General features: G+C 40.5%; 1 protein-coding gene across 1 annotated transcript in view; it reads left to right on the top strand.

Annotated features, from left to right (window-relative positions):
* Positions 1-12,850, top strand: part of LOC139384445 (NT-3 growth factor receptor-like) — a 130,012-nt gene that overhangs the window by 26,257 nt on the left and 90,905 nt on the right. The window contains exon 2 of the mRNA XM_071129211.1: positions 10,019-10,093. Coding sequence (XP_070985312.1) covers positions 10,019-10,093 — 75 coding nt within the window. The remainder of the gene's footprint in view (positions 1-10,018; positions 10,094-12,850) is intronic.

Here is a 12,850-nt window from a genome sequence, read left to right as displayed (position 1 = left end):
CTTCGGTACCAGTCCATCAGGCCACTATGAGGTCTACCTGTGTTGATTCTGAGCTTCCTGGACCAACCGGAAGTGGTTAAAATGCCCCTAAAAGTGTTTACCCATACCCTGCCTGCAGTTTGACAGACATAGTGCATTCAACCCTGTGTAAATCAGTCAGTTCTTAACGTAAGGACTTAAAACTCAGGATTATGTAACAGCATACCCCAATGGGGATATGTGTTGATTTATAGCTTCCTGTGCCAACCGGAAGTGCCATAACTGGTGTCTCAGGGGCTGTTTCGAGGGGTTAAAAAAGTCAGATCTTTCCAAAACTTAATATGTGTGATTAGGCAACCCCCATGAACTGTAAATCAGTCATTTTTCCCAAAAAAAATCAAAGGAAAAAAAAATCACACTAAAACACACCTTGGATGGAGGGACGTATTGGGGTGCGTAGAGACAGACAGTGGCTGCAATAGTTAGCTTTGTTGGAGCTAAAAAAGAACCGTCAGACCTAGAGTTCCGAAACTTTAGAAACCTGTTCTAGACCTCCGGTTGATGGTGCGTGGTGAGTTACGTGGCTCTAGACGGTTCTCGGACCGAGAAACAGCCTCGTACATTTGCAATACCTTCAATTCATTTTGACCATTACGAAAATGACGACGTTTAGAAAAGTCTCAGAGACGCAAGGCTAGGTGCATTGAAACCGGCTCGGCCCATAGAGACGGACCCCGACGTGTCTGTCCGATAGCTCGTTCAAGGACCCCGTAGCAAGGCATGGAAAAAGTGGATTTTCAGCACCAATTAGGGTTTTTCTCGGACACCAAATGACCTATCGAGCCGAAACTCGGGATTCGGGGTCGCCTCACATAGGCCTTCACATAATGTCCGAACTGGACCCGCAGCTAGAACGTAACTATGTGTTTTACCTTTTTATTATGTTTTAAACCGAAGGCGCTGTGAATTATGGGCCTGCTCTGACATATGTGATAGTTGGCTTCTAAATGAGTAGGAAAAAGTGGGTTTGGTGTCAATTGATATCCGTTTGGTGTCATAATGACATCTAATTGATTGATGGACACTGACTTGCTAGTTGACTTTTGTGCATTTGCAATATGTTTAAACGGAGAGGGACCATCACCAAAATGGCATTCTGAAATCAACACAAAAAATGGCATCACCATAGTCTCCAGACTGTGCTGAGTTCAACGAGCTATCCCGCTTGACCGTAGCTTGCTCGGTCTAAGCGCAACGACCATTAGAAAAGTAGGCCCAAAATGAAGCCTGCCCCACAATGTCATTTGCTTTTGAGTGACAGTGAGAGAACCGTTAGGGTGAGAAGAAAAATTCCACCACATGAATGTTCCTAAGGTCCTCCCGATCTGTACAAGCCTAACCTTGACCGTGTGGCATTAACCCTTAAGAGTAAAACAGTGTTTTTTGATCTCACAGATTACAGTGTCATCTCTCCCCATAGGAATACATTGCCTGCACCCCTAATTTCAACCTGAAGTCTATATGGGTTATGAATGCCGTATGAACCTGTCTTCGGTACCAGTCCATCAGGCCACTATGAGGTCTACCTGTGTTGATTCTGAGCTTCCTGGACCAACCGGAAGTGGTTAAAATGCCCCTAAAAGTGTTTACCCATACCCTGCCTGCAGTTTGACAGACATAGTGCATTCAACCCTGTGTAAATCAGTCAGTTCTTAACGTAAGGACTTAAAACTCAGGATTATGTAACAGCATACCCCAATGGGGATATGTGTTGATTTATAGCTTCCTGTGCCAACCGGAAGTGCCATAACTGGTGTCTCAGGGGCTGTTTCGAGGGGTTAAAAAAGTCAGATCTTTCCAAAACTTAATATGTGTGATTAGGCAACCCCCATGAACTGTAAATCAGTCATTTTTCCCAAAAAAAATCAAAGGAAAAAAAAATCACACTAAAACACACCTTGGATGGAGGGACGTATTGGGGTGCGCAGAGACAGACAGTGGCTGCAATAGTTAGCTTTGTTGGAGCTAAAAAAGAACCGTCAGACCTAGAGTTCCGAAACTTTAGAAACCTGTTCTAGACCTCCGGTTGATGGTGCGTGGTGAGTTACGTGGCTCTAGACGGTTCTCAGACCGAGAAACAGCCTCGTACATTTGCAATACCTTCAATTCATTTTGACCATTACGAAAATGACGACGTTTAGAAAAGTCTCAGAGACGCAAGGCTAGGTGCATTGAAACCGGCTCGGCCCATAGAGACGGACCCCGACGTGTCTGTCCGATAGCTCGTTCAAGGACCCCGTAGCAAGGCATGGAAAAAAGTGGATTTTCAGCACCAATTAGGGTTTTTCTCGGACACCAAATGACCTATCGAGCCGAAACTCGGGATTCGGGGTCGCCTCACATAGGCCTTCACATAATGTCCGAACTGGACCCGCAGCTAGAACGTAACTATGTGTTTTACCTTTTTATTATGTTTTAAACCGAAGGCGCTGTGAATTATGGGCCTGCTCTGACATATGTGATAGTTGGCTTCTAAATGAGTAGGAAAAAGTGGGTTTGGTGTCAATTGATATCCGTTTGGTGTCATAATGACATCTAATTGATTGATGGACACTGACTTGCTAGTTGACTTTTGTGCATTTGCAATATGTTTAAACGGAGAGGGACCATCACCAAAATGGCATTCTGAAATCAACACAAAAAATGGCATCACCATAGTCTCCAGACTGTGCTGAGTTCAACGAGCTATCCCGCTTGACCGTAGCTCGCTCGGTCTAAGCGCAACGACCATTAGAAAAGTAGGCCCAAAATGAAGCCTGCCCCACAATGTAATTTGCTTTTGAGTGACAGTGAGAGAACCGTTTAGGTGAGAAGAAAAATTCCACCACATGAATGTTCCTAAGGTCCTCCCGATCCGTGCAAGCCTAACCTTGACCATGTGGCATTAACCCTTAACAGTAAAACAGTGTTTTTTGATCTCACAGATTACAGTGTCATCTCTCCCCATAGGAATACATTGCCTGCACCCCTAATTTCAACCTGAAGTCTATATGGGTTATGAATGCCGTATGAACCTGTCTTCGGTACCGGTCCATCAGGCCACTATGAGGTCTACCTGTGTTGATTCTGAGCTTCCTGGACCAACCGGAAGTGGTTAAAATGCCCCTAAAAGTGTTTACCCATACCCTGCCTGCAGTTTGACAGACATAGTGCATTCAACCCTGTGTAAATCAGTCAATTCTTAACGTAAGGACTTAAAACTCAGGATTCTGTAACAGCATACCCCAATGAGGATATGTGTTGATTTGTAGCTTCCTGTGCCAACCGGAAGTGCCATAATTGGTGTCTCAGGGGCTGTTTCGAAGGGTTAAAAAAGTCAGATCTGTCCAAAACTTCATATGTGTGATTAGGCAACCCCCATGAACTGTAAATCAGTCATTTTTCCCCAAAAAATTCAAAGGAAAAAAAAATCACACTAAAACACAACTTGAATGGAGGGACGTATTGGGGTGCGTAGAGACAGACAGTGGCTGCAATAGTTAGCTTTGTTCGAGCTAAAAAAGAACCGTCAGACCTAGAGTTCCGAAACTTTAGAAACCTGTTCTAGACCTCCGGTCGATGGTGCGTGGTGAGTTACGTGGCTCTAGAAGGTTCTCGGACCGAGAAACAGCCTCGTACATTTGCAATACCTTCAATTCATTTTGACCATTACGAAAATGACGACGTTTAGAAAAGTCTCAGAGACGCAAGGCTAGGTGCATTGAAACCGGCTCGGCCCATAGAGACGGACCCCGACGTTTCTGTCCGATAGCTCGTTCAAGGACCCCGTAGCAAGTCATGGAAAATAGTGGATTTCCATCACCAATTAGGGTTTTTCTCGGACACCAAATGACCTATCAAGCCGAAACTTGGGATTCGGGGTCGCCTCAGCTAGGCCAACACATAACATAAGAAATGGACCCGCAGCTAGAACGTAACTACGTGTTTTATGTTTTTTTTATGGTTTGAACCCAAGGCGTTGTGAATTTTGGGCCAGCTCTGAAGTATGTAATAGTTGGCTACTAAACGAGTTGGAAAAAGTGGGTTTGGTGTCAGTTTGTATCAGTTTGGTGTCAGAATGATATCTAATTGACTGATGGACTCTTGTCCACTTGACTCTTGTACATTTGCAATATGTTTAAACAGTGAGGTACCATCACCAAAAGCGACATTCTGAAATCAACCCTAACGAGCGATTGAGATGAACCAGAATCACTGCAAAGCCATCCCGAGTTCATCGGGCCAGTCAATTTCACATTCCTGCAGGATTTTTATAGCATGACCAATTCGTGATGGTGCCGGCCCATTGAAACATATTGCAAATGCACAGTGACTTTGAAAAAGTAAGGAAACATAAACAAAAAAAATCCATTTTTTTTTTTTTTGGGTGACCAGTTGCACGTGCATTTGCAATATGATTCTATAGTGAAAAAACATCACCAAATGCGACATTCTGAAATCAACCCAAACGAGCGATTGAGATGACCCAGAATCACTGCAAAGCCATCCCGAGTTCATCGGGCCAGTCAATTTCACATTCCTGCAGGATTTTTATAGCATGACAAATTCGTGATGGTACCTGCCCATTAAAACATATTGCAAATGCACAGTGACTTTGAAAAAGTAAGGAAACATAAACAAAAAAAATCAAACTTTTTTTTTTTTGGGTGACCAGTTGCACGTGCATTTGCAATATGATTCTATAGTGAAAAAACATATTGCAAATGCACAGTGACTTTGAAAAAGTAAGGAAACATAAACAAAAAAAATCTAAATTTTTTTGGGGGGGATGACCAGTTGCATGTGCATTTGCAATATGATTCTATAGTGAAAAAACATATTGCAAATGCACAGTGACTTTGAAAAAGTAAGGAAAAATAAACAAAAAAAATCTAAAAAATTTTTTGGGGGATGACCAGTTGCACGTGCATTTGCAATATGATTCTATAGTGAAAAAACATATTGCAAATGCACAGTGACTTTGAAAAAGTAAGGAAACATAAACAACATTTTTTTATTTTTGGGTGACCAGTTGCATGTGCATTTGCAATATGATTCTATAGTGAAAAAACATATTGCAAATGCACAGTGACTTTGAAAAAGTAAGGAAAAATAAACAAAAAAAATCTAATTTTTTTGGGGGGGGATGACCAGTTGCACGTGCATTTGCAATATGATTCTATAGTGAAAAAACATATTGCAAATGCACAGTGACTTTGAAAAAGTAAGGAAACATAAACAAAAAAAATCTAAAAATGTTTTTGGGGGATGACCAGTTGCACGTGCATTTGCAATATGATTCTATAGTGAAAAAACATATTGCAAATGCACAGTGACTTTGAAAAAGTAAGGAAACATAAACAACATTTTTTTATTTTTGGGTGACCAGTTGCATGTGCATTTGCAATATGATTCTATAGTGAAAAAACATATTGCAAATGCACAGTGACTTTGAAAAAGTAAGGAAAAATAAACAAAAAAAATCTAAAATTTTTTTGGGGGGATGACCAGTTGCACGTGCATTTGCAATATGATTCTATAGTGAAAAAACATATTGCAAATGCACAGTGACTTTGAAAAAGTAAGGAAACATAAACAAAAAAAATCTAAAATTTTTTGGGGGGGGTGACCAGTTGCACGTGCATTTGCAATATGATTCTATAGTGAAAAAACATATTGCAAATGCACAGTGACTTTGAAAAAGTAAGGAAACATAAACAAAAAAAATCTAAAAATTTTTTTGGGGGGTGACCAGTTGCACGTGCATTTGCAATATGATTCTATAGTGAAAAAACATATTGCAAATGCACAGTGACTTTGAAAAAGTAAGGAAACATAAACAAAAAAAATCAAAACATTTTTTTTTTGGGTGACCAGTTGCACGTGCATTTGCAATATGATTCTATAGTGAAAAAACATCACCAAAAGCGACATTCTGAAATCAACCCAAACGAGCGATTGAGATGACCCAGAATCACTGCAAAGCCATCCCGAGTACATCGGGCCAGTCAATTTCACATTCCTGCAGGATTTTTATAGCATGACAAATTCGTGATGGTACCTGCCCATTAAAACATATTGCAAATGCACAGTGACTTTGAAAAAGTAAGGAAACATAAACAAAAAAAATCAAAAAAAATTTTTGGGGGGTGACCAGTTGCACGTGCATTTACAATATGATTCTATAGTGAAAAAACATATTGCAAATGCACAGTGACTTTGAAAAAGTAAGGAAACATAAACAAAAAAAATCAAAACATTTTTTTTTTGGGTGACCAGTTGCACGTGCATTTGCAATATGATTCTATAGTGAAAAAACATCACCAAAAGCGACATTCTGAAATCAACCCAAACGAGCGATTGAGATGACCCAGAATCACTGCAAAGCCATCCCGAGTTCATCGGGCCAGTCAATTTCACATTCCTGCAGGATTTTTATAGCATGACAAATTCGTGATGGTACCTGCCCATTAAAACATATTGCAAATGCACAGTGACTTTGAAAAAGTAAGGAAACATAGAATCAAATTATTTTTTTTGGGGTTACCAGTTGCACATTACAGATCACCAGTTGCACATTTCAGATCACCAGTTGCACATTTCAGATCACCAGTTGCACGGAGGAAAATCGTTACTTTTGACTTTGACTTTTGACTTCCTATGACATCATATTGCAAATGGACAAAACATATTCCTTATGCACAAGTAAAAAAAATAAAATTATGATAATAACATTTTACAAAAGTATATTCATACACTTCTTACACATGATTAATTGTCTTAAAATCGAAACAATTTCGAAAAACGGTCCAGAAAGCACTTTTTTTAGTTTTTAAAGTTTAAAAAAAAATCTAATTTTCGACTTTTGACATCCTATTAAATCATATTGCAAATGGACAAAACATATGCCTTATGCACAAGTAAAAAAAAAAAAAAAAAATTATGATAATAAAATACGAATAAAGTATGTTGATACAGTTCTTATACGTGTGTAATTGACACAAAATTCGAAAGAATTTTGAAAAACGGTCCAGAAAGCACTTTTTTAAGGATGTGTGAAGTTTTTTACCAAATTTTGACATTTTTGACTTTTGACTTTTGACTTCCTATGAAATCATATTCCAAATGGAGAAAACATATGCCTTATGCACTAGTAAAAAAAAAAAAAAAATGATAATAAAGTATGACTAAAGTATGTTGATAAAGTTCTTATACATGTGTAATTGACATAAAAATTGAAAGAATTTTGAAAAACGGTCCAGAAAGCACTTTTTTAAGGATGTGTGAAGTTTTTTACCAAATTTTGACATTTTTGACTTTTGACTTTTGACTTCCTATGAAATCATATTGCAAATGGACAAAACATATATATGCCTTATGCGCATGTAATTAAAAAAAAAAAAATTTGATATCAAAATTGGACAAAAGTATATTCATACAGTTCTTACACATGTGTAATTGACAAAAAAAGCGAAAGAATTTCGAAAAAAGGCCCAGAAAGCACTCTTTTAACCTGTTGCGACGACCAAACCCGGATCCGGGATTCTATTTATAGACCTAAGCTCATTACCATAACGCAACGTTAACTATTCATGAAAATCGCAAATGAAATGAAATAAATATGCTAGCTCTCAAGCTTAGCCTTTTGTTAACAACACTGTCATCTCAGATTTTCAAAATATGCTTTTCAACCATAGGAAAACAATCATTTGTGTAACAGTAGCTAGCTAGCGTAGCATTTAGCGTTAGCATTAGCGTTAGCATTAGCGTTAGCATTTAGCAGGCAACTATCACAAAAACAAGTAAAGCCTTCAAATAAAATAACTTACCTTTGAAGAACTTCTGATGTTTTCAATGAGGAGACTCTCAGTTAGATAGCAGATGCTCCGTTTTTCCAAAAAGATTATTTGTGTATTAGAAATAGCTCCGTTTTGTACATCACATTTGGCTACCAAAAAAAAAAAAAAAAAAAAAAAAAAAAAAAACGAAAATTCAGCCCTCAAAACGCGAACTTTTTTCCAAATTAACTCCATAATATTGACTGAAACATGGCAAACGTGGTTTAGAATCAATCCTCAAGGTGTTTTTCCACATATCTCTTCAATGATATATCCTTCATGGAAGCCTGGTTTCTCCTTGCTCTCAAATGGAAAAATAATTGCACCTGGCTTTACGCTCCAATTTCGACGCAGGGACACCAGGCGGACACTTGGAAAATGTAGTCTCTTATGGTCAATCTTCCAATGATATGCCTACAAATACGTCACAATGCTGCTAACACTTTGGGGGAACGACAGAAAGTGTAGGCTCATTCCTTGCGCAATCACAGCCATATAAGGAGACAATGGAAAACAGAGCTTCAGAAATTCTGCTCATTTCCTGGTTGATGCATCATCTTGGTTTCGCCTGTAGAATGAGTTCTGGGGCACTTACAGACAATATCTTTGCAGATTCTGAAACTTCAGAGTGTTTTCTTTCAAAAACTGTCAAGAATATGCATAGTCGAGCATCTTTTCGTGACAAAATATCGCGCTTAAAACGGGAACGTTTTTTATCCAAAAATGAAATAGCGCCCCTAGAGATCAAAGAGGTTAAGGGGTAAAAAGTTTTTGAAAAAAATATCATTTTTTCAAAAATTTTCTTTTGGATGTTGACTTGGGTTGCATTTCCAATATGAAAAACCCAGGTGGAGCGCACTCGCCCCCTGTTGGATTTTTGAGGTGTTACAATTGGCAATTGCCATATGGCATTTGCCATATACTTTGCACGAATCAACGCCGCTTTGGGTGGTATTGGACATCGTGTACATGGTTTGTCCAATGCCAATATCTTGACATTCATTTTTGTACAATTCAGGGGGGTATTCCCTTACCCAGGTTACTGTTCACACAAATGCCTCTGTAATTGTTTGGGTCAAATTTGTCTCCGTTCTTAAAGATTGGGGTTATGAGTCCTTGATTCCAGATGTCAGGGAAATAACCTACACTCAGGATCAAATTAAACAGCTTTAATATAGCATATTGACATTTTGCACTAGTGAATTTGAGCATCAGCATCTATCAGTATCCAACAGGATAACAGCTCTGTAACATAATTGAAATTTGAATGAAAATGGATGAACAAACTTTTGCTTAAGCAACTAATGTGTCTAAAACGACGACTGCTGCCCTGTTACTACTGCCCTGTTACTGCTGCCCTGTTACTACTGCCCTGTTACTGCTGCCCTGTTACTACTGTTCAATAACGACGGCTGCTGCCCTGTTACTACTGCCCTGTTACTGCTGCCCTGTTACTACTGTTCAATAACGACGGCTGCTGCCCTGTTACTACTGCCCTGTTACTGCTGCCCTGTTACTACTGTTCAATAACGACGGCTGCTGTCCTGTTTCTACTGCCCTGTTACTGCTGCCCTGTTACTACTGCCCTGTTACTGCTGCCCTGTTACTACTGCCCTGTTACTGCTGCCCTGTTACTGCTGCCCTGTTACTACTGCCCTGTTACTGCTGCCCTGTTACTACTTCCCTGTTACTGCTGCCCTGTTACTACTGCCCTGTTACTGCTGCCCTGTTACTGCTGCCCTGATACTGCTGCCCTGTTACTGCTGCCCTGTTACTGCTGCCCTGTTACTGCTGCCCTGTTACTGCTGCCCTGTTACTACTGCCCTGTTACTGCTGCCCTGTTAGTACTTCCCTGTTACTGCTGCCCTGTTACTACTGCCCTGTTACTGCTGCCCTGTTACTGCTGCCCTGATACTGCTGCCCTGTTACTGCTGCCCTGTTACTGCTGCCCTGTTACTGCTGTCCTGTTACTACTGCCCTGTTACTGCTGCCCTGTTACTGCTGCTCTGTTACTGCTGCCCTGTTACTACTGCCCTGTTACTACTGCCCTGTTACTACTGCCCTGTTACTGCTGCCCTGTTACTGCTGCCCTGTTAATGCTGCCCTGTTACTGCTGCCCTGTTACTACTGATCAATGAAAATGATTTGTTACTCTGTTTCAGACACATAGAGAACTGGACAGGACTGCAGACTCTGAGAGACGTGGACATGGAGCTGTACACTGGACTACAGAGGCTGTAAGTGTTGATACAACAGGGTAGCGTCCCAAGTGGCACCCTATTCCCTATAAATTGCACTACTTTAGAGCCCTATGGCACCCGATTCCCTATATAGTGCACTACTTTAAACCAGAGCCCGATGGCACCCGATTCCCTATATAGTGCACTACTTTAAACCAGAGCCCTATGGCACCCGATTCCCTATATAGTGCACTACTTTAGACCAGAGCCCTATGAAACCCTATTCCCTATATAGTGCACTACTTTTGACTTTGAAGTAGTGACCTATGTTTAGCAATACAGCCATAGGCAGCTGTATAAAGAAAGGCTAAGCTATGGGAATATAGGCAGCTGTCTAAAGAAAGGCTAAGCTATGGGAATATAGGCAGCTGTCTGAAGAAAGGCTAAGCTATGGGAATATAGGCAGCTGTCTAAAGAAAGGCTAAGCTATGGGAATATAGGCAGCTGTCTTGAGAAAGGCTAAGCTATGGGAATATAGGCAGCTGTCTAAAGAAAGGCTAAGCTATGGGAATATAGGCAGCTGTATAAAGAAAGGCTAAGCTATGGGAATATAGGCAGCTGTCTAAAGAAAGGCTAAGCTATGGGAATATAGGCAGCTGTCTAAAGAAAGGCTAAGCTATGGGAATATAGGCAGCTGTCTAAAGAAAGGCTAAGCTATGGGAATATAGGCAGCTGTCTAAAGAAAGGCTAAGCTATGGGAATATAGGCAGCTGTCTAAAGAAAGGCTAAGCTATGGGAATATAGGCAGCTGTCTTGAGAAAGGCTAAGCTATGGGAATATAGGCAGCTGTCTAAAGAAAGGCTAAGCTATGGGAATATAGGCAGCTGTCTAAAGAAAGGCTAAGCTATGGGAATATAGGCAGCTGTCTAAAGAAAGGCTAAGCTATGGGAATATAGGCAGCTGTATTGGGAAAGGCTAAGCTATGGGAATATAGGCAGCTGTCTAAAGAAAGGCTAAGCTATGGGAATATAGGCAGCTGTCTAAAGAAAGGCTAAGCTATGGGAATATAGGCAGCTGTCTAAAGAAAGGCTAAGCTATGGGAATATAGGCAGCTGTCTTGAGAAAGGCTAAGCTATGGGAATATAGGCAGCTGTCTAAAGAAAGGCTAAGCTATGGGAATATAGGCAGCTGTCTTGAGAAAGGCTAAGCTATGGGAATATAGGCAGCTGTATTGAGAAAGGCTAAGCTATAGGAATATAGGCAGCTGTATAAAGAAAGGCTAAGCTATGGGAATATAGGCAGCTGTATAAAGAAAGGCTAAGCTATGGGAATATAGGCAGCTGTATAAAGAAAGGCTAAGCTATGGGAATATAGGCAGCTGTATAAAGAAAGGCTAAGCTATGGGAATATAGGCAGCTGTATAAAGAAAGGCTAAGCTATGGGAATATAGGCAGCTGTCTAAAGAAAGGCTAAGCTATGGGAATATAGGCAGCTGTATAAAGAAAGGCTAAGCTATGGGAATATAGGCAGCTGTCTTGAGAAAGGCTAAGCTATGGGAATATAGGCAGCTGTCTTGAGAAAGGCTAAGCTATGGGAATATAGGCAGCTGTATAAAGAAAGGCTAAGCTATGGGAATATAGGCAGCTGTCTAAAGAAAGGCTAAGCTATGGGAATATAGGCAGCTGTATAAAGAAAGGCTAAGCTATGGGAATATAGGCAGCTGTATAAAGAAAGGCTAAGCTATGGGAATATAGGCAGCTGTCTTGAGAAAGGCTAAGCTATGGGAATATAGGCAGCTGTCTAAAGAAAGGCTAAGCTATGGGAATATAGGCAGCTGTATTGAGAAAGGCTAAGCTATGGGAATATAGGCAGCTGTCTTGAGAAAGGCTAAGCTATGGGAATATAGGCAGCTGTCTAAAGAAAGGCTAAGCTATGGGAATATAGGCAGCTGTCTTGAGAAAGGCTAAGCTATGGGAATATAGGCAGCTGTCTAAAGAAAGGCTAAGCTATGGGAATATAGGCAGCTGTCTTGAGAAAGGCTAAGCTATGGGAATATAGGCAGCTGTATTGAGAAAGGCTAAGCTATAGGAATATAGGCAGCTGTATAAAGAAAGGCTAAGCTATGGGAATATAGGCAGCTGTATAAAGAAAGGCTAAGCTATGGGAATATAGGCAGCTGTATAAAGAAAGGCTAAGCTATGGGAATATAGGCAGCTGTATAAAGAAAGGCTAAGCTATGGGAATATAGGCAGCTGTCTAAAGAAAGGCTAAGCTATGGGAATATAGGCAGCTGTATAAAGAAAGGCTAAGCTATGGGAATATAGGCAGCTGTCTTGAGAAAGGCTAAGCTATGGGAATATAGGCAGCTGTCTTGAGAAAGGCTAAGCTATGGGAATATAGGCAGCTGTATAAAGAAAGGCTAAGCTATGGGAATATAGGCAGCTGTCTAAAGAAAGGCTAAGCTATGGGAATATAGGCAGCTGTATAAAGAAAGGCTAAGCTATGGGAATATAGGCAGCTGTATAAAGAAAGGCTAAGCTATGGGAATATAGGCAACTGTCTAAAGAAAGGCTAAGCTATGGGAATATAGGCAGCTGTATAAAGAAAGGCTAAGCTATGGGAATATAGGCAGCTGTCTTGAGAAAGGCTAAGCTATGGGAATATAGGCAGCTGTCTTGAGAAAGGCTAAGCTATGGGAATATAGGCAGCTGTATAAAGAAAGGCTAAGCTATGGGAATATAGGCAGCTGTGTAAAGAAAGGCTAAGCTATGGGAATATAGGCAGCTGTATAAAGAAAGGCTAAGCTATGGGAAT

The sequence above is a fragment of the Oncorhynchus clarkii genome, chromosome 26 (assembly GCF_045791955.1).
Source record: "Oncorhynchus clarkii lewisi isolate Uvic-CL-2024 chromosome 26, UVic_Ocla_1.0, whole genome shotgun sequence".
Classification (NCBI taxonomy): domain Eukaryota; kingdom Metazoa; phylum Chordata; class Actinopteri; order Salmoniformes; family Salmonidae; genus Oncorhynchus; species Oncorhynchus clarkii.
The sequence above is the reverse complement of the archived record's forward strand: the minus strand, read 5'-3'. Positions and strand labels throughout refer to the sequence as shown.